Raw genomic sequence first — 22,560 nt, 5'->3', positions numbered from 1 at the left:
AGCTCTGGAGAGTGATGTTATACACCATTGTGGATGTAATTAATGTCCCTGAATTATACACTTAAAACTGGCCAAAATGGTGAATTCTGCTCTCTTGTCACAAGAAAGCCCAAGTGAATAAAATAGAGATTTAAAAAACCAAAACCAGTGCCAGGGACATGCAGGGCTCCCCGCGGGCTCCGTTAGGGAGGGCGGCGGGCCGCAGGCTGGAGGGCGCAGAAGCAGCGTCCCGGACTCGAAGAAGGCGGTGAGTCCCACCCTTCAGTGTGTTCGGCGGCCGCTGCTGGGTGTAGGAGGCCTCGCGATTCGCGTTTGGATTAGCTCCGTCTGCTTGCTGAAAATGAACTAACAGCACCCTCTTTTCCTCCCCTGTAAAGATGACTGCGTAGAAGAGAGAAAACCCGAACAGTGAGGACAGTCAAGGAACTTTTTTTAAATGTCCGGATGCTTGCTCTCCCACTGGCCATAACGAGCCCCCTATCTGGAGCCCTAGATTTGGATTTGTAATTCCAGAACACGTTCAGATTTTACCAGCAGGTGTTTGGGTAACTTGCAGACCCCGTGCTCATCCAAGGCATTCCAAAGTATTTTAGTCTATCTGTTCTAACATTTTGTAATAAAAGATTCTCTAGTTTGAATTATTTTACTGTTGCGTTCTCATTTGTCTTCAGTGACACGGACTTCAGTACTACTGTTCCCATTTTACAGAGGCAGCAGAAGAGCCTGACTTTGTAGTTCTCCAGAGCCTGGATTAAGTCAGTCACAGAAGAGAGCATGGAGTCTACCAGATCTGGGGACTGGCACAGGCAGACAGGGGAGGAAGGGGGAGTGACGAGAGTCAGGGCATCGAGTGTGGGGACCACCCCAGAATGGACGGCTGCCTCTGAGGAGTGGACTTTGTGTTTTTTTTTTAAGATAATGTGTACGAACATGGGCCACTCAGCCCGATATAAATTGCGTTTTGATTGCTACTTCCTTCAGCATAAGCAGCACCCCATATGGGGGTGTGCAGACCTCATCCCAGGTTTCATGTCACTTGAATACTTTATTTTCCACAAAGACTAATGGTTGGTGCTGTTTTCATCTTTGTCCCGTGCCCCTGCTACGTTACTAGTCTCAGGATCCAGTAACATCTCCAGGTGACTCTGCTGAGGTAGTGGTCTACACCAACGGTTCCTGATGCTGACCACGCATCAGAATCACCTGGACAGCTTAACTAAAGCAGATTTCCGGGCCCTCCCCCCATAGTTTGATTCAGAAGGTCTGCTGGTAGGTCTTGAGAATTTACATTTCTAACAAGTTCACAGGGAATACTGATGCTTCTGTTCTGGGCACTGATGCTCTACCCCTCTCCAGACAATAATGATTTCACTGAAGACAGGAATTTAATTTTTATCAGTTTATTAACATTTCTGTAATCAACACCAGCCACCACCTGAGTTAGATTTGTTACTGTTGTGTGTGATCATGTTCACAAATTAGGGACACTTTGCTTACCTCTACCGGTATGAACAAAAATCTTTTCAGTACCTTCTGGGCACTTCATAACTTGAAATTCTGAAAAGTTGGGATTTGGGCCTACAATTTGCTATTTAAGAGACCAGGTCTGGTGTTGACAGTAAAGCCACCATCAAAAGCTGCATTAAGAACTTCATCCAGGGAGCTTGCTGTGACAAAACTTAAATCCTGTCGTACATTGCCCGGGATTTCTTCAAGGTCTTTTTCATTCCTCTGAGGAATAATGACTCGCTTCAATCCTGCTCTGTGTGCTGCCAGCACTTTGTCTTTAATCCCACCCACCTATAAGCAGAGAAGAAAGTTACTCAGATTTCTGGTCATCCTCAGACTGTGAGAGATCCCTGACCCAACCCTTCACGGCTGTTCTGAAACATCTAAATCATCTACCATTCTGTTATAACGTGAGCTAGGAAAGCCACTAAAAAAGGTTAATAAACAGTGAATTCTTTATGTTTCAATTTGTGTTCTATTTAATCCTTTTAGTGGGGGAAAATTAAAAGCTTTCTATAGATATGAGCACCTCTTATGTCCATGATTCCTTTTCACACTGTCAGGTTAGTATTTATATTCCATTCTGTAGTCAAAACAATCTTATCTATAGGTCGAGTCTGGAAAATCATTACATTATTTTGACCACAAATACCATTCCTACAGAGCTTAGTTGTGTGCCAGGATTATTTTCTCCTGTACAGGTTTAAAATCATAACCTTTGTGTCACGTGATGAAGAAAGCATATCCCAAATGATGTACGCTCTTATGGTGGTTTTAAAAAATATGTCCACAATGGTCCCTTCACAAAAGGGGGAGTCTAATTCCCCTCCCCTTGAATGTGGGCCAGGCTTAGTGACTCATAAGAAACAGACTGTGGGGGAAGTGACGCATGTCACTGTGAAAGTATGACTTTCACACTTAACCATAAAAAATGAGAGTTGTTGCTGCTAGAATTGAGGGTTATCTTCAGATTGAAAGGGCCTTCGCCAACCGTCTCTCTGGATCTCCTGCCCTGGAGGTAGCCAGCCACCATACTGGAGATCACCCAACAGCCTCTGGAGAAGCCCTAAGGTGAGGACCTGGGGCATCCTGCCAACCATGACCCATTTGCTAAGTCAGGTGAGTGAACCACCTTGGAAGCAGATCCCCAGCCCCAGGTGACCTGCAGATGACTGCGACTGCAATGATGGGGCCCTAAGGCAGATAAGCTCAGCTAAGCCTCTCCTGAATTCCTGACCCACAGAACCTGAGAGAATAATAGTATTATTGTTTTGGGGGGTGTGTTAAGCAGCATCAGACTCCAAATGCAGCTCTCAGACCCCCCAGAACACGTAGGCCCTGGAGATAGCCTCTGAGAGCCCTGCAATGACCTGCAGCCGCACGGCTGCTCCAGGCCCTCCTGCACAGCTGTCGTCCGCCGTCAGGGCTCTTCTGTGTGCGGCTGAGGTACACTTTCCGAGACAAACGGACTCCTCGCATGTATGAACATGCCTACCCTTCACATTTGGTTGATGGTAAGGCTGTGTATACTAGACTGGATTTAAAATCCTTCTCCCTCAGAGTTTTGAAGGTCACTGAGGAGACTGATGAGACAGCTTTTTCCTCGGTTATCTGAACAGTCGTGGGGATGAAATCTTTCTCCTGGTTGGCGAAGGCCCTTTCAATCTGAAGATAACCCTCAATTCTAGGAAATGTTCCATTATTTCTTTGACAGTTTGTTCTATTCCGTTTTCTCTGTTTGCTAGAATGCCTGATAGTTAGATGCTGGATCTGCTTGACTGCTTTTTCTATTGTTTTTTTTTCTGAATAGTTTTCTAATTTTAAAACCTAAGTTTTAAATCCAAGTTTTGTCCCCATTCTCTGTTCTTGAACTGTTCTCTCTGAACTGCCAGCTTTAGCAAGTCTTTCTCTTAAACGCTGTAAAGGCTTTTCATCTCTCACGGAACAGGTTTAAAACAGGGGCTTCCTCAAAGCTGCTGTGGTTCTCCCCTGTGGGCGTGGGAAAGCCTTTACCTGGGTGCTTCTCTGCCCTGAGAGCAAGGGATCAAGGGGAAGACCCATTTATTCTATGGACATTTCTGTGAATCCCCTGGTTTTGTTTCCCATCTCTCTTCTGCTCTCCTGGTCTGTGCCTTGTGGCTCTGAGCTCACGCTTTTCCCAGATTCCTTCTGGGAAGATCGTTTCTACCTCCAATTCTATTTCACCAGCGAGGAAACTATCTTCCAGAAGTTGGCTGAATTCTCAGCTGCTTACTCCCCACTCATTTTTGAGTGTTTGTGTTATTCCTTTCACTCTTTGCTTAGTCTAACATCTTGAACTAGGAAGCTGAACAGTTCATGTCAGTAAAGCATTTATATTTCCTTTTAATAGCACTGATAATATTAACCACTATTAACCACTGTTACAGTCTCCTGAAATGCAGTAATTCCTGGGTAAGGTGAAGAAAGGAGATCAGCCATTCCTTTCAAATACAGACCTATAAATGTATCATAATAATAGGATTTAGAACATGGTTGAATTCCTGGTTGAATTTTAAAAATTGGGGAAATGAGAGCAGTTTTAGTGATCTCTCAACTGGTGATTCTATGATCTACTTTCACAATTACCTCATAAAATAAAGGTGTTCTAAGAATAAAGAACATTCGTTTCTTTTCTCACTTTGCTATGAACCCACCAAAATTCTGTTGTAAACTAGTACTGGTAATCAATGACTTAAGACCCTAAATGATCGCTCAAGTTCTCTGTATTTTTTATCAGTGTTTTTGTAAGTAGTTTAGGGTATGGAGGGGAGCCCCAAAGCCCCATGTATATAGAACTTTTTACAAATTTAGCAATTAGACATGGTTGGTCTTTATTATAGTTTCCATTTTATACTTATTTTTCTATAAATCTATCAACTATAGTAATCTAAGTTATTTATAGGAGGTCTCACAGGGACTTCAAAAGTTGAGGAGTTAGCCTCAAGTTTAAAAAAATCAGCTGATATCCTGTTTTACATAGAAGTTATCTGGTTAACAATTTGCTAACTGGAACAAAACCTCCACTCTTCACCTCAGTGGCTGACATTTCTGATGACCAGACTGATACTTCTTTCCCTCATAAGTCTTCTTTGTTAGTAGAAGGGAAAACATTGTTAGTTTTTATTTGTTCAATATTGAAAAATGTGCATTAGTTACAAGTATAAAACTTTAATGTGTTTAAAACTAAGGTATATATAGGAAGAAGGGAAATTACTATTTAAACTTAAAATTAAAAAAAATTTAAAACCATATAAATCACTTTCTTCAGACTTACTGGAAGAACAAGACCTCTCAGTGTGATTTCTCCAGTCATGGCTACATCTGAACGCACCAGCCGCCCACTAAAAAGCGAGGCAAGACAGGTTACTATGGTAACTCCAGCAGATGGTCCATCTTTTGTGACAGCACCAGCTGGGAAGTGCAGATGGATGTCTGTGTTGTCAAGAAGATCAAAACTTCCAGAAGCTTAAAAAAGGAAATAAGGATTTTAATGTAGAAAAATTAAACCGGTTTTCTTTTTCTCCTAAAAAAGAGAATCAAAAAGATAAAAATGTTTTGGGTAAATGAATCCCTCAAAATATTAATGGGTGGTACAATTAGAGTGGGGTCTGGAAGAACAGTTTCATTCTACTCTAAGGAGAATTGAAAACAAACCCTTGAAAATCAGTTTCTAGTTCAGGCGCTAGCCACATAGTCCTAACATGGGAGCTAGAATTTCTGTGGGCATTCAAAATCAAAGGTTTGCTACTTTCGTGAAGGTGTGACTCTTTCTTTAGAGCCCACCTTCATCCTTGTCACAACTGGGAGATGCCTCCCGGATCACCATCCAAAGGCTCCTTCCTCCTCCCTGCTTGACAGCAGTGCCTCGGCCGGGGCGAGGCCACTCACCGTTAGTCAGATGGTATTTCTTCGCATTGCTGCGGAGCCAGCTGATGGCAAGATGGGCAGACTCCTTCATGACGTCCCCTAGCTGGCCAGTCAGAGTTAGCTGACCTTCACCATCCATTCGGCTTGCCTCCACGAACATGATTTCCCCACCTAAGGGGGTCCAAGCTAAACCTATTGCCACTCCTGGTTGACTCAACCGCTCGGACACCTTGAGAGAAAGAAGAAAAATGATGAGTTCAGTCAACAAGAGCCAAATTACATTCTGGCTGGCTAATCTCCCCACCACATGCCACCACAGCCTCCTCCTTCAGTTACTCTTCAACTCAAAGTACTTACTACTGCACCTCATTTGAACCAAACTTCCTGTCTGGCACTTATTTTTACCTTAAACATGTGTGAATAACTTTGATTAAAGAGCCACATGTAGTTACACATGCCCTAATTTTCAAAGAACAAACCCAATTGTTTTATCTACTTAAATATTTTTATTAGGCTGCATATTTATAAATACTCTAGAACCTAACTTCATTTTAGGCAATCATGCATTTGTTTCAGAAACCAGAAACCCTTTTTCAAGCAGACATTTCTTAAATGGCCAAGTGTGAAGGTCTGTGTTAAAAACCCTATATTTTACTTCTCTGCCACTTTACTTTCTGTTATTGTTGCAGAAACACTATAAACTACTACTTCACGATGCCCCGGATCTTTTCCCGTGGGCTTGGAGGCCCACGGCGCCCTCACTGCCGCTGTCAACTGAACATGTCACTTGCCTGAGACCACCAGCCAGGTGATGAGCCAGTTCATGCAAGTCAGGAAAACACATAAAAAGTAACAATACAGCTGAAACACAATCACATTAACTTTTACTGCACCCTCTAAGCCTCCAAATTTCTTATCCTATAGAAGAAGCTATCCAGGGACGCCTGAGTGGCTCAGTCGGTTCAGCGTCTGCATTTGGCTCAGGTCATGATCCAGGGTCCTGGGATTGAGCCCCGCATCGGGCTCCCTGCTCAGTGGGGAGTCTGCTTCTCCCTCTCACTGCCACTCCCCCTGCTTGTGCGCTTTCTCCCTCGCTAATAAATTAAAAAAAAAAAAAAAAAAGCTATCCATGTCAGAGGAACTGAGCACACCTTGTCAACCCGTCACTAATCCAGATATGAGATTTTTCCACCAGAGGTAACTTTCTCACTAAGGAGAAGAACCAACAGTCTGAGTTTCTGGTTAAAGGGCTGCATTGCTGATTCTTCTTCCTTTTCCAAGGGGCTTAGATGGTGAAAATCCTGACTTTAAAACACTCCAAAATCATGTGTGGCGTCCACGAAAGCTATTGGGCACTTATTTTTACTGGTAAACCCGCTAACATGTTTTGAAAGTTTGTTTCATAAGTGAGAGACTCGGAAGTCCAAACTGTGGCGTTCACAGAGCCGAGCACATACCGGATCCCAAGTCCTCAGCTTTGGCACTTGTGCCCTGTTTCCATACGTACTTGAGAAGAAAGACACAAAAGATCAATACTATTTAAGGAAAACATAGAAACAACTGCTTATAAAAGTGTTCCCAAGGCTTGTTTTTTCTAATACAAAATCAATTTTCTATCCCTTAATGACATCTACTTTGGGTAGGAATTTGCCAGGGGTTCCTGTTTTATCACATGGCTCTTTTCTAGGGCTGAGTGAACTAATCCTAAAGAATTATCCTCAGTACAATGAATCGTGTAAATTTAACTGAAAAAGCCATTTGGCAGAATTCTGTTAGCTATAACAAGAACCATCCCTTTTTTACAGCTAAATCCTCAAAACTCATTTGTCAGAATACCAAAAATGTGTCCAAAGAATCAGGAGTAAGGTGCTTGTTGATTACTGTGTCGCTTCAAGAAACCAAGCCAGTTTTCCAACTTTCCATCTGCTGGGGAGGCTTCGTACTCTGGGTAGAGGTAACTGGTGCATTGTTCACTGAACAATGGAGGGCAGGTAAGTACATATGGCCAAACCAGAAACATCCAGGCCCACAAGCATTTTATTCTGACTTGATGGTTAAGTGTTCTCATATTAACCTGAAGATGGGAAAATGGCAAATCTATGATTTAACAACATACAGGCGGGAGAAGTGAGGGGGCTTGACTACCAGCAACCCAAGAATCTCTGTGATTAAGGCTAATAGCTGTTATCTATAAAGGTAAAGGATCTTTAATTCTTAGATTCTTAGACTTAGAAACATAATTTTTTTAAGATTTTACTGATTTGGGAGAGAAAATGGAGGACCATGAGTTGGGGGGAGGGTGGGCAAAGGGGGCAAAGGGGAGGGACAAGCAGACTTCCTGCTGAGCAGAGAGCCCAACACAGGGCTCGATCCCAGGACCCCAGATCATGACCTGAGCTGAAGGCAGACGCTTAACCAACTGCGACACCCAGGTGCCCCATCACATGTTTTTCAAGATTTTATTTTTCAGTACTCTCTACACTCAATGTGGGGCTCGAACTCACAGCCCCAAGATCAAGAGTCGTGTGCTTCTCCAAACGAGCCAGTTAGGCGCCCCCCGAGTCATACTTTTGAGGGCACGTGCTCTGAAACTGTAACAGTCACACATCAGGTTTCTACATATTTTCCCTCAGAAATGAGGGGAATGCAAGTAACTGTGAATGTAAAGGGTAAGACCCATGCTTCTTTCCTGCTCTTGTGTGCAGCTTCCCAGCCATCTTAACCTGTTTGCACAGAACAATTTGTGTCTCATAGCATCCTTAGAAAGTGACTCAACACAATAATTTCAAAACTATGTGTATCAGTACTTTTCTGTCAGTTTCTAATTGCATTGCTGGTCTGTGGAATCATCAGTTAAATTAGCCAAGACAGGCCTCAGCTCGAAGCTGAGAATATTTTCCCTGCTAGATGTCAAAGTGGAACACAAGCATCCCAAGCTCATTTTGTCGTTCAATTTCCCACAGGTATATCCTTGTGCTTCAATTTCCTTATCTGTTAAATAAATCTTGTTTATAAAGAAATGGTCGATCTCTTCTTTAATAATTATATCATGGAAATCAATCATGTAAATATGCAGATTGAAGGAGTGCTGAAAATACTTAATGAAAGACCTAATTAATAATAGAGTATGTCTTCTAGGGACACCTGGGTGGCTCAGTCAGTTAAGCATCTGCCTTTGGCTCAGGTCATGATCCCAGGGTCCTGGGATCGAACCACATTATGGGCTCTCTGCTCAGCGGGGAGCCTGCTTCTCCCTCTCCTTGCCACTCCCCCTGCTTGTGCTCTCTGTCAAATAAAATCTTTAAAGAAAAAAAGATTATATCTTCTAAGTCTGGTTCATTCTCACCAGTTCGACAGTAGCCGTGCTGAAGGAGCATCTGTGTACTAATCATTGCAATTTCCCACCGTTCATCCCCCTTGATTAACTGGAAATAGTGATACCTGACTGAAACAGTAAATACGTACAACTCCTTGTGACGGTTCCAAGCCTCGATCAATGCTCACGGTTTTAGGACCTTGTTATTTACTACCGCAGCCTCATGAGAGGGATCGAGGGCTTTACGCTCATTCAACAGTGCTTTACAGAGCATCCTGAGCTAGGTTCCATGACAGCTCATAGAGACATAAAAGTGAATACCTCTTGGAACTGACAGACTACTCAAGCACATTAGATAAAGGCACGATTCTACTCCAGCACAGGGAGACAGCAGGGTGTGTACCAAGGGCTTCCGTCTACAGGGCCCCAAAGAATCAGAGATCCGTGTCTGGGGAGCAGGGACAAGTGTCAGAGAAGAGGCTGAGCAGTGTCTTAAAATATGAGTAAGAGTCTGCTGGGAGGAGAAGGGCCAGGAAGCCATCCTGAGACAGAGGCCAGCAGGTGCCAAGGACTGCAGACACGGGTAATTCCACAGCCTTCTTTCCAGCACACATACCGCACTGACCGCACAACCCGAGCTATGAGATGGCCGTGGGACGCGGCCACTGTCAACTGGTTTCTTTTATACCTCAGAGCGCTTTTCGTGCTCCTGCCAGGCTGTCACCACGGCAGCTATCCATCTGCCAACTTCTTTCAAGTCTTTGTACTAAGATCCTCAGCCTTGAATTCATGAATATTTGATTTTCCTAGTTGCAAATCTGTTTCCATAGCGTTCAGAAAAGGGCAGGTCAGATCCCATTTGCCTGGGAGAGGTGCGGGGGTCCACCACTGTCTGCTCTCAAAGCCCCAGTCCGGCTGCCACCGCACCGCAGAGAGCCAGCTGCTTCCAGCCCCTTTCAGTAGAGCCTTTTCTTGGCACAGTCAGTTCGTGGTAGGGCACCGGGCCAGGCTGAGTGTCTGACACAGGCGTGTGTGGCACAGCAGGTTAAATGGAGTACATGGAGACTTCACGACCATAACTCTTGTGGGCATTTCACTAGTGTTTATACTCTGCCCATTTCCAGCACCTGGTTTTGTCTGAAAGGCAAGCATGCTGATGGAATCTCCTGGAATTCACCTTTGGATGCATTTTATTCAAGATGCCTTTTTTTTTTTTTTTTTAATATTTATTTATTTATTTGGGGGGAAGAGAGAGAGAGAGTAAGTGTGAGTAGGGGAGGCGTAGAGAGGGAAGAAGAGGGACAAGCAGACTCCTCACTGAGTGTGGAGCCCACCGCTGGGCTCGATCTCACACTTCTGGGATCATGACCTGAGCCAAAATCAGGAGTCTGCACATAACCGACTGAGCCACCCAGGCGCCCCTATTCAAGATGCTTTTAAAAATGTGCATGTCTATCTTCTTCCCTTTAATATTACTATTTTTTAAGGGCAGTGGCCTCTGGAAAAGGACTTTTCATACACCACTGCAGGAAGCCAGTGCTAAGGCTTTAATACAAAATATGAATGGAATCAGGAATACTCAGAAAACACAATCTCAGCACGAGCAGGACAGACAGAATGCAGAAACTTAGGGCATGGATGACTGGCTTTCTGAGGCTGCAATGACTAGAGCTTACCTGTTCTTCTGAGTGTGTTACTACATTTACAGCTGTGAGTTTAAGACTATTATTACCCCCAGAGATTTTTGGTCAACTGCAAGACTGGCCAGCTAGGATATGTATCCAGTGATGTGGGGGCCTCTCCTGCTTTCACTAGGATACAAATGACAATTTTAAGATTCTCATTTCACCCTAAGGATGTTCATGTAACCAACCAATAAAAGTAATTACAACTGAGCTGACCATTATTAAAGGTCATCTCCTAACTGACCAGATCAAATAAGATTAAGTAACTGTCACTTGATTCCTGAGCCTTTCCTACTTCCTCTGCTGCTGGATGTGGCCCCGGCCCGTGCTTCTGAGGAAGCACCCTAAGTGCTCGGTGCTGTGGCTGCGTGCGCAGCATGATGGACGCCCAGATGGCTGCAGACACCTGCACCCACGCCCACTCCTTCCCTCCTTCTGTCCTAGTGGAGGGAGAGCATTCCTTTCCTTTCCTTTTCTTAAAGTGAGTTTAATTGATCTTGTCTCTTTAGGAAATCTCATTGTATTGGAAAAGGTGACTTATGATACTATTCCTAAACATGAAATCTAAACTAAGTTCCTAGAAGTCTTTTTCCAACCTGTTTAGGGAATTCTAAAGGGACAGAACTATGAATAAAAATGTGCCTTCTTCCCTTTCTTCCTCACTGGTAGTTTGTTAGGTCAGTCACACTTTTGGCACTAACCTATTTTTGCAGACTCATCTTTGACGAGAGTGAAGAATAGTTAGGGGCGGTGGAAGACTATTAAATGCAGGTATAAAATGAGGACTACAAAAACAATAAAAACAGCATTTTGTTTGTTGTTGTTGTTGTTTTGGTGATTAGGGATGTTAGTTTTTCAGGAGTAAGGCAGTTGCAGGAACCAGCATTTGTTCATTTTTAGCATGTACCAGGCACTACGGTGGGTGTTTTATAGACATCAACTCACCCAATCCTAAAACCCATCTAAACACGTACGTATAATTAGCCCCAACACATCCCACTGAAGGAGGCTGGGTTTATCACCTGGTGAATGATGGGCCTCCTTCCTCCTCCCTTCCCCTAACCCCCTGCTCTGGCAGCTGGCCCCCCACCTCCATTCCCTTCCCACTATGTTCTGCTTGCAGAACACTCTTCCCCTTCCTCACCACCCTGCATCCTGCTACCACCCAAGGTGTCTTCAGCGAACAGCTGATGCTCTGCTGCTACCTGGCTTCTGTGTTCTCTGAACAGCTCCTCGATCCCAACAACGGCTTCCTCACCATACCTCAGCCACTCTCTTCCAGGTCCTTATCACCAGCAGAAATCCCACCACCTCTGAAATCGGAATTTGAATGCTCCCAGCCCAGATGATTTTCTTCTCTCTCTAGTTCCCTTGTCTTCAAGACCATCGATGCTGCCACCTTCACATTCTGCACCTGCTCTGTCCTGGCTTCACTTCTCTTCCGGTGAGAAGAACAAGCCTTTGTTCCATCATTATCATTTTCTTGTAAATAACCCACTCTTCTCGCCCCTTTCCTCATTATGCCCCACAGAGGGCGTCCTCGGTTGCACATGATTTCGTCCCCTCGCACTGTGGGTCCCACCCCATCTCACGTGCCCGAAGACTGTTGCCACTGTCCCTCCAGCTACACCCGTCCCGCTCTCTCTACCGGCTTGCTGTGATCAGCACACAGGCCTCCACTTGCAAACAGTCTCCCTGTGGCCACCTCATTTCTCTGCAATCCTTCACAGCCAAGTTCTGAAAGGCGGAGCCTCCACATTCAGTGTTCCCTCACCTCCCGTTCTTTCTTCCACACACTCCCAAATCTCCCATGCCCGCCACTCCCCTCTCCCAAGGTCACTGACCTCCATGCTATCAACACGAATACACAAACAGCAAACACATTTGGCCATTCCCTCCTTCTGGAGGGTCTCCTCCAGTTCTCATGGCAGCATAAAACCCCTTTCCCTCTTACCTGCCTGCTTGTTACTTCTAACTTTCGCTCTCTTTTTGCGGGCTCCTCTTCCTCTCCATGACCCCAAGTGTTGGCGTTCTTCCGGGCCTGCCTCTAGGCTACTGGCTCTTTCTGTGTATACTTTTTCCTCTGGTGACCTCAACATTTCTGGGACTTGACATATTCTCTACCTTCTGACGACTCTGTAACTCATGCCTCCATCCTGGACCTCTCCTCTGGGCCACAGGACTGCATGTCCACGTCTCCTTTCACATGTCTCAGACAATTCAAACTTGACACGTTCACCATCCCCGTCTTTCTCATCACAGTAAATGGCACTGCCACACAAAAATCCTGTTGCTCCCACCAGAAGCCCAGAAGTTCCTTCTAATGACTGTTTCCTTTGTTGTCCGTATGTAAACCATCAACAAGCCCAAGTCTACCTGTAAACGATGTCTCAGATGGTGCTGGAGCAGTGACCCCTCCCCTCCAATCTCAGCGCTGTCTTCCCTACAGCACCAATCTCAACTTACAGTTACATGGTAACTTGTTTATTTTCTCTATGAAAGGAAGCACCATGAAGGTAGAGATCATACCCTGTTTACTACTGTATTTACCACCAGCTCTTTAACACGTAACTACTGAACAAATGAAACTCTTTCTAGAAGAAATGACAGACCCTCGACTTTTACCTTTATGGAGAATACAGGCATTTAAACCAAAAAAAGGTGCCTTACAACACTGTGGATCACTTCAACACATACTCCAACATTCCTAGTACAATCTCTCTCCAGACTTTTTCCCCAGGATCGCAGGAAGAAGAGTGACGAAGGCTGGCCACTGCGCATTCTCTGTGAGAACTGAGACCCCAGGTGTGCCAGCGCTACATTCCCCGCACGTGAGAAACAGAGCACAGCTCTGGAGGCAGTCAGGCTTGAACCAAATCTCCATTTTGGCAAAAGCTGTGTCTTCTTGCAAGTTATTTAAACACTCTAAGCCTGTTTCCTCATCTGTTCTTGGAAAGACGCCATGACTGAGGATTCAAAGACATGTCACTTCTTAGAGGGTCTTCCATGGTGCCTGAAACCTAACAGATACACACAAAAAGTGGCCAAGAACCCCAGGCCAAACCCTCCCGTTCCAAAACATAGCACTACACTGGGTAAGAATACAAACAAAAATCTGACGTAGAGCAGATGTCTTTTTTTTTTTAAACTGCCATACTTCAAGCCATTCTCTTCTTAGCAGGGAGGCTAAGCCCTCATTCTCTTCATTCAAGCCCTCATTCTCTTCCTTAGCTTGGTTGGACAGGGGACTGGAGAAGAGCAGAAAGAATACTGGACTTGCCATCAGCTGGTCTGAGTCTGAATACTGGCTTCACTATTTGCACTTTATGTGAAATTTGCAGGACTCATTTAATCTCTTCAAGCTTCTTCCTGGGTATAAAATGGAAGACTCCCAGCATACTGATGGCCCTCGGGGACAATAAGACAAGAAATGTTCCATAAATCTTAATCTCAGAGATGCAAAAGCTTGGGCGAGGGTGGTTAAGCAGCTTGGGGCTGATGGTTCATCAGACCACTAGAGGTTGAGACAGAAACCCCAGGCTACAGGGTGAATTCTCTCAAGTGTGGAAAAGATGAACAAAATGTCCCAAACTCCCAAACACCAGACCTTCTATTCTAAGATGCTATTTTTAAAAGGCAAAAGGCTATTAGACTCTACCTTTCATATTCATGTTGGCGAAAAGTGCTCAGATGCCTAAAGGAAAATGAGTTTCTCCAACGATATCAAACAGAGCTGTTAAGCAGTGTTTGTAAAATTTCTCATTTCTGTTCTTTTGGTTCCTTTTTTTGCCAAAGCTCCAAGAATCTCAACAATGCTTCCAAACCTAAAAGCAGCAGAAATGACTGGGAGAGAAGGGGTATATGCAACAGAAACACGCATCAATCTTTTGTTATCTGTTGCTGTAGTTTAAATTCCCAAAGAACTTCTGGAACGTACTGTTCCAGAAAGCTTAGAGAAAAAAGCCCATTGGAAATGCAGGAGTCAGAACCTCTTTTCGTCTTCACTCTCAAAACCACTGCATTCTTGCAGAACAGAAAAGTAGGTTTTGCTCACTTTCTCAAGCAAGGAAAGTTCTGCTCCATTTCTTATAATACTTCAAACTTTAAATCCATGACATCTTAAGAACTCAAATAACCTATCTGCCTCTGACTCTACTGTTCAAGACCAGATTTACTGTTGAGAGTAAACAAGTTCTATTCTTGTAACAGAGTTTTGTAGAGAGGCTCATTAGCCTTAATGACCAGCTCAGAGTTTAAACAGATAAACAAGATGGGTTTCGGGACTACTTTTCCTCTCCACAGTTTTAAGACTTGAGGAAAACCGCATCTACTGGTAGTGATTTTGAATGTCAGAGGGAGAGGTTATCTTCTGTATAATTTATCAGACTTATTCTTCTGAAAATCATTTTTTTTTCTTAAACTGATAGGAGGTGATGGTGAAGCTTCTGAAGAACATGCTATGTTCAGTAGTATAACAAAAATTTTTTCTAGTCACTGACCCATACTAGCTCACATAAGAATCCTATGCAATATATCAAAATGCCTCAGCAGACACAGACTCAATACCTTTTTCCATCCAGCTACCTCAACTAAGTCCTGGGGCTCAGGCCTTTCTGACTGGACATTCTGTGGTGAGGGACAGTTAGGGGAGCAAGATGTTAATAGGGCTGCGTGGCTTTAACCCAAGGAGCTATTAACAACAAAACGACAGATTTCCAAAAGATGCAGTCTAGGTCTGCACTAGGGCAGTTAAAGCGAGGTTCACGTTTTCAGATATTTTATACTTAGGTTGTTTCCCTGTCTCTGTCCCCCAAGACTCTGATAAGCACAAAAAAATCTAAGGATTTTTTAGGCATTAATGGGAATATAGAATTTCTAAGGAGGAAAGTCAGAGACACTGTTGTTAAAATGGAACTGGAGGGCAGAGAATAAGATCAGACCGAGTTTCCAGAAGAGGATGTGGCCAGAATCTCTGGCTCTCTGCAAAAGACTTACTTATTATCACACTGGGCACTAAAATTCAATACCATGGAGAAAACAAGTTTCCAATCTCCAGACAAAATTCAGCCTCCCAAACCACCCAGTTCTAACTTTCCTCCAACCTGTGAAGCAGCCATCATAGTAAACTGGAGGCCATCAAAAAAGAAATGAGAATAATCACCTCCATTTCATACATCGGGGGCCCAAGGATGTCTTTCAGAGCATGGAAATCAATCAAAATTGGCATTTCAGGTGGTAGGGCTAAGTCCGGAGTGTCACTGATGGATTCAGGTTTTGCATCTTCTAAGATGTGTTCTCTGCAACCTAAGAGAGAAAAATGTGTTTAGAAATTCTCAGAGATTGGAAGGTTTGAAAATTCATTAGTATACATCAAACAGAAGCACAGCCGACTTTAACAGATCAGTCACCTTTATATATTTATTCAGGCACAAAAATTTATCTCATGATCTGTGGAACTCAGGCAGAGACTTCGTCTTTCAAGAGCCCCTGAAGGGTGATATAATGCACCGTCTTGTTCATTTATTCTCACTTGTTTGTCTACCCCTCCCACTGCACATAAGCTCCAGCAAGGCACAACCTTGTCTGTCTTCTTTTTTAACCAGTATATTCTTAAGCCAAGAACAATGCCTGGCCCCGCTCAACTTTAGAGGGCAGACACTGAAGGGTCACATGCAATAGATTACCTTGTATGATTCTGTCAGATAAACAGAACACAAAGCTTTCAACTCCCTCTTCAGACAGGTCCCATCAGGTGTCCCATTTCCTGACAGGCGGCAAGAACTTGGAAATGATGGATCCCCATATAAGCAATGCTTCTTTTGCAAAAAGGTTACTTTCCAATAAAAACAAGCATAACTGCCAGTGCTACAGTAAAAGCATATGAAGCCTGGTCTGAGACCCCTATGATAATGGACTATTTCCTTGACCTGCCTAAGAGCCCTGGTTGCTAACAACTTGTGGGAGCACGGACTCCTGGTTTGAGCCTAGACATATAAGGAACAGGCGCCAACTGCCTTATCAGACCACCTTTCTGCTGCTCTCTGTAATTCCAGTTTGAGGAAAGAAAAATGTTATGTAAGCCTGTAGCCAGAAACCTAAAATGAATAGAGGTTGAAAAAATGTATGAAATATTTGTCTCTATTCATCCTTATTCCTAGTTTTGCTTTTCTTTTAGCTTTGCCATAACTCTTCCAGTTTTTATACTATCTCATGAAATGTTGTAAAATATCTTTATCATTTTTTTTACATACATCCTTCCTTCTGGAAATGATTACTATAATATACAACATATAATAATTATAAACTTGCCATTGTGTATTTTATTTTTATTTATTTATTTTTTTTAAAGATTTTATTTATTTATTTGATGGAGAGAGACACAGTGAGAGAAGGAACACAAGCAGGGAGAGTGGCAGAGGGAGAAGCAGGCTTCCCGCCGAGCAAGGAGCCCGATGTGGGGCTCGATCCCAGGACCCTGGGATCATGACCTGAGCCGAAGGCAGACGCTTAACGACTGAGCCACCCAGGCGCCCCTGTGTATTTTATTTTTGGTACCATTCTCCCTTTCTGATATCTCACGAAGTTAAAAGAACTGTTTTTCACTAACTCCTTTCCTTCCAAAAGTGATTCCTGAATGTGTTTTATAATATTAGGCCCTCATTTTAGACTCCAACGATAACTGGAAACATCCTGGGGGCTGGGGTGTCCCTAAATGACCCCTGCATAGACCAGCCTTGCTATGATAACCTTCTGGGTGAATGGCTCTCTTAGTCTGCTGGGCTCTCTGGGGCTCCTCTTCAAGACTGAATCATGAAAGATACGTGATGGAAACCAAACAACAGCTCAGATTTTCCACCACTTGCTGCCTGTCAGACCCTCTGCCCAGCACTGAACTTCGCACTACCTATCTCTACAGGGTTCTTGTGAGGATTAGAGAATTAAAGAGAAAACCCTTTGCAGACTGCGAAGTGATGTACCTTAAGTGTAAGTCTTGAGTTATATATATTCTCACAGTCATTTCTTTGGAATGTCATTTCATCTTTCAAAGTCTGGGTTCTAGGAAGTATTCCCTGATATTTCCAACTTCTTACAGCACTTACCTGTTTTACTAAATCTAGCTATCACTGGGTTACTTAGTAGCTTGTGGGCATGGGAGGTTTTCTGCCTGCTGCCCTGTTTGCAGTCTATCTAAGCAGTGTCACTGAGCAAGGGTGGAAAGGCACCCAAATGGCCAGGTTAGCTCCCTGTAGATCTCAAAGCAGAAGAGAAAGTAGATCTCATTGCTTAATTTAAATTAATGCACAGAAAGAAAAGCACTACCTAAGGTTACTACTGTACCCTAAAAATGAAGGGCTCTGAAACTTCAGCTGATGCACAGAAGAGGCTGTGAGGTTCTTTAGCCTGGTGCGCTTTTGGATGAGGGGCTTTTCTGAGATCTAATTACTGTTGCCAGCCTGGAATTCACGATCACAGGAGGAGGTCAAGCTGGATGGCTGAAAGCCAATCCACAATTATGTAACTAATGCTTCAGGATATCCAATCCCTTTCCAAGTAGAGTAGTGAACTTAGTGCTTTGAGCACTGAGGAAGTGGCGGTGGGGAGAACTGTTTCTTTTCTTTTCTTTTCTTTTTTAAGATTTTATTTATTTGAGAGAGAGAGCACAAGCAGGCGGAGAGGCAGAAAGAGGGAGAGTAAGAAGCAGGCTCCCCGCTGAGCAGGGAGCCAGGATGCGGGGCTCGATCCCAGGACCCTGAGGTCATGACCTGAGCGGAAGGCAGATGCTTAACCAACGAGCCACCCAGGCACCCCGGGAAAGCTATTTCTAATGCAGCTAGACCTCATAAGATAAAAGATGGCCATTTCCTTCAGGCTTTAGGCACAGCAACTGTGTCAGAAAGAATTCAATAAACTTAGAACTAATCTGTGCTTCAAAATGCTCCATCCTTACAACCTAAGCCTAGAGAACGAAAAACTCAAGCCAAGAAAATGGTGTCAGCTAAGCAGGAAAGATAGGCTAGCACTGGGTTTTAAGTATCATCCACAAGGACCTACATGAACTGCAAAGTGACGGTAAAGAAATAGAATTCAGAGAATTCACACTTCGATTCCTCAAACAACCAACCAGTACATCATCATCTCACAAAGATGCCCTTCCAGGCATGAAATCCCGGTTACAGGTGAGCCCTCTGTGTCCTATGCATGAGCTTTCAAGCACTCAGCTCTAGTGCCAGGTTTCCCCCCTGCCAGAGGGCTCAGTACCCACAGAAGACAGTGGCAGGGTCCCGAGGACTCACTACTGGCTTTGCCCCAGACTGTAGCATTCAAGCAAGGTGGACTTCTCAAGGCGAGGCAAGCAACAATAAAGAAAGTTCAACCTCTCCCAACGTAACACGAGCTCTGTCCCGCGAGCGCTTCCCGCTGAGCCTCAGTCTTCCTCTTCTGTGCCCTTCTCTTGGGCAAAAACAGTGGTTCTTCAGATGGCTAACAGTCACATGAAAAGGACTGTTTCACCAAGCAGCGAAGAAGTTTACATTGTAAGAGTAAGATACCATTTGTTGGTTACCAAATTAAACTCTAGCAAACTAGTTTAAGAAATGACAAAGATCACTGTTAAAGTGAAGAAATCTTCCCAAACACTGAGCTTATGAAATATAAAGTGATTCAATCTTCCAGGAAAGCCTCCCAAATATTCATACTCACAGACCCGGTGGTCCCAGTTTGCAGGCACCTACCCTTAAGGACATTATCAGAACTGCAGATGACTGTTGTGTAGGCAACAGTTTAGACAACAAAGCTACTTGCTGCAGAATGACTGTAAGAGCAAAAATGAGATCCAATATAAATACTCAACGTCACGAACATTAAGAAACTGGTACAGCCATCTACGAAAATACGACGCAGTCAATAAAATTGTTTCCTGAGTGTTTTTAAGTAATGTGAGAAAATTCTTTTGAAACAATGTCAATTTGAGGAAAGAGGAGGGTATACACTTTCACATGGCATGATTTTTGCTAATATAACATAATATAAATATATGTGAGAATGAATGAAATGATATAGTCCAAAATGTTAAAGTCATTACCTGAATTATGAGATTAAGATTACATGGTGAAATAGTCAATAAATAACAGTCTCCAATCCTGGCTCCGGTTTCCCAGTTGGCCCTGAAGAAAGTTACTTTACCCCCTTGTATCTGTTTTTCCAATCTGTAAAACCATAATAATTATAGTAACCCTCGTAGAGTCGAGTCGCTGGGAGAATTTAACAATGTTTAAAGCCAAAATATGTATAAATGGGAGGAAGTGAGTTATAGAGTTAGAGAAATATTTCACACAGACCTCTAAGACTCCCAGTTCTTACTCCATAGCCCCTTTTGCTGAAGAAAACAAAGTGCCCTCTGCAACCTAATTCCACTCAGGGCCCCAGAGAGAGGGCTTCAACCACAATCACAGGACTGTTGGGAGCCACATAAATTTAACATTTGTAAGAAAAAAAGAAAAAGATAACAAAATGCAAGATTCTTCCCTAGGCTATAATATATATTATTATTACATTCAATGCACCAAAATTTCCTTTATAAATAACTTGGAAGCATATTCTTAAAAGTAATAAAGTGCTATTAAATAGAGGTTGAAAAGGCAGGCCATGGAAAAATGAGAAGCTAGCTCAGCCTCACTCCACTTCAACTGTTTCTTCACTTCAAAGATGAAACTGTTCTAAAAGTGGGAGGGAGCTGAAGTTCTTTTCGGTGATTCACTCTGCTCAGAGAGGTCTCCCAGCTCTTCTTTCATCCGTGTTATCAATCAGCTTGTCCTAACAGAGTCTAATTCAGGACTGAGGCAGGATGGTCAGGGTATAACCAAGGAGTTCCCCAGCACGAAGGCCGCAAATAAACAAGCAGCAGCCAAGCAGCAGCCGGGCAAGCTGCAATGTGCTCGCTCTGCTCACCGGCGCCCCCCTGCAGCACAAGGACAACCATGCTCCTGCGCTGCAGTGCCCTCCCTCAGGGGAGCTGATGTCACCCAGGCTATTGGGAAAAGACGCTCTACAGCTACAAACTCCTCATGAGAAAGGATTAGGCTTTCCAGAGCAGCTGTCCCAGGGACGCGATCAAGTGTTCTTTCCCACCCACTTTTCCTCTCTCAGAGGAGCATGACTTAAATGAAAGCAGCCCAAGGGCCCAAGAATCACTGTGGGAGGAGGGAGAGAGGAAGATATTAAGAGGGGAGGTAAGGAGGTAGAATAGAGGGGTATATCATCTCCGGAAATGCCCAGGAGCTTTGTGTTTAAAAAAAAAAAGTTTCTTGCCTTTTGAATAAATCTCGTGGCAAATGGCATCTCTTGGTAGGGGATCCAACCAACAATGGAAAACAGCAGAGGTCAGGAACACAAAAAAGGCTACTAACAACAATTCTCCAGAACGTAGGGGCAATGAAAATCTACCAAATCACAGATGCCCTAGGTGATCTATAATCATCTTTACTCCAGACAGAACATTTTAGTTATCACTTATTATTCTCTGTATTCTGCTTAACTTCAAGTATGCACCACACCTGTGAGTGCCGGCCCATGAGTTCAAAAGCTACACTTTGAGGCAGAGCGATCACAGGAACCCTTTCATCTTGATAATGGACGAAGTGTTCATTTTCACAAAGAGCTGGTTTCTAATGCTCGTGGGGTAGGGATGGAGGAGCGAAGGATGGAGTGTACCAGAATACTGTTAACTGCAGCCAGCAATCGCCAGGGCCCAAAACACGGGGTTAGTTCTCCAAAGAAATGAACACTACCTGTTTCTGTCATATTAATACAATGTCCCTGAAACAGCTACCTGAGAACGGCTGGGTCTCACTCTGAGCCTTAGCAGAATTCAGGAAGAATCAGGAATTCAAGAAGCATAGGATAAAACCATGATATATAAACTTTAAAAGGCAGAAAGTCAAAGATCTGGCCCAACCCTCCATTTTTTACTCAAGGAAACCAAGACCCAGGGAGGTTAAACCAATTGTCTTAAGTGCACAGCAAATTACAGACAGTACCAGGATTCCTGGCTCCCGACCAAGGATACCTTTTGTCCCAACCCTGAAGTGCAGTCTAGAAAAACTGCCTGTAGTTCAAGAGTTCCTTGACAAAACAAGGCAACTTGGTGGTAAATTTAGAGATTAGATTATATTTTCCTAATTGAAAATAATCAACTGGTAATAGAGACACAGATTCCCTTCTACGACTGTTGTCCAAAAAAATCCCCCCAAACTGTGACAGACTTGGGGATGAGTGAAAACAGACAAATGGGTGTTGTGCAGTGTATCCTTCCAGCTAGTCTGTGTCTTACTGCTTCTCAGCTATTTTTCAATTCTGTAAGCTGTAGGAACCGAAAGTAATGCAAATGATGCTCGTCTGTGGATATGAAAGTGAGCTTTGTTCAACAGAGGTGCAACTCACCCTCTCTCCCTGTCCCATGAAGCTGGTTTTGCCAATTTCAGCATTCCTGACTGCCTACATATGGGTGTACTCCTGGATTCTCCACTGAACCAACTGTAACATCTCACTGGTTGTCTCATTAATTAATAAGTTAATCAAAATCTTTGACATATGGTCATTTTATATTTGTATGATGGCAATGATTCTGCTGTTAAGAAATTATCATCCTGGGGTGCCTGGGTGGCTCAGTTGGTTAAGCGTCCAACTTGTGATTTTGGCTAAGATCATGATCTCATGGACGGTCAGATCGAGCCCCGTTTTGGGGGGGTGTGGTCCACACTCAGCAGGGAGTCTCTTGAGATTCTCTCTCTCTCTCCCTTTGCCCCTCCCCCCACTCATATTCTCTAGAATATTAAAAAAAAGAAATTATCTTTTAACACTGTACAAAAACACTTGTTTCTAAACAGTGACAGATCTTCCCAGAAGTCAACTCTTAACCACTATGAGTAGCTAATGCATTTATTTATTTTTAAAGATTTTGTCAGAGAGAGAGAGAGTGCACACAAGCAGGGGGAGGGCAGGCAGAAGGAGAAGCAGGCTCCCTGCTGAGCAATGAGTGTGATTCAGGACTCGATCCCAGGACCTTGGGATCATGACCTGAGCCGAACACAGACGCTTAACTGACTGAGCCACTAAGGCGTCCCTCTGTCTAGATTAAGAAGATCTTAGGGCCTCAGACACACA

General features: G+C 43.7%; 1 protein-coding gene across 1 annotated transcript in view; it reads right to left on the bottom strand.

Annotated features, from left to right (window-relative positions):
* Positions 1 to 1,384: 1,384 nt before the first annotated feature.
* LONP2 (lon peptidase 2, peroxisomal) overlaps positions 1,385 to 22,560 on the bottom strand; it is a 113,606-nt gene continuing 92,430 nt past the window's right edge. The window contains exons 12-15 of the mRNA XM_028091239.2: positions 15,560 to 15,702; positions 5,419 to 5,626; positions 4,805 to 4,995; positions 1,385 to 1,800 (exon numbers count right to left, since the gene is read on the bottom strand). Coding sequence (XP_027947040.1) covers positions 1,579 to 1,800; positions 4,805 to 4,995; positions 5,419 to 5,626; positions 15,560 to 15,702 — 764 coding nt within the window. The 3' untranslated portion in view covers positions 1,385 to 1,578. The remainder of the gene's footprint in view (positions 1,801 to 4,804; positions 4,996 to 5,418; positions 5,627 to 15,559; positions 15,703 to 22,560) is intronic.

Source organism: Eumetopias jubatus, unplaced genomic scaffold (assembly GCF_037043125.1).
Source record: "Eumetopias jubatus isolate StellerSeaLion01/CBP00866 unplaced genomic scaffold, mEumJub1_p1.0 scaffold_10, whole genome shotgun sequence".
In the NCBI taxonomy this organism is placed as follows: domain Eukaryota; kingdom Metazoa; phylum Chordata; class Mammalia; order Carnivora; family Otariidae; genus Eumetopias; species Eumetopias jubatus.
The sequence above is the reverse complement of the archived record's forward strand: the minus strand, read 5'-3'. Positions and strand labels throughout refer to the sequence as shown.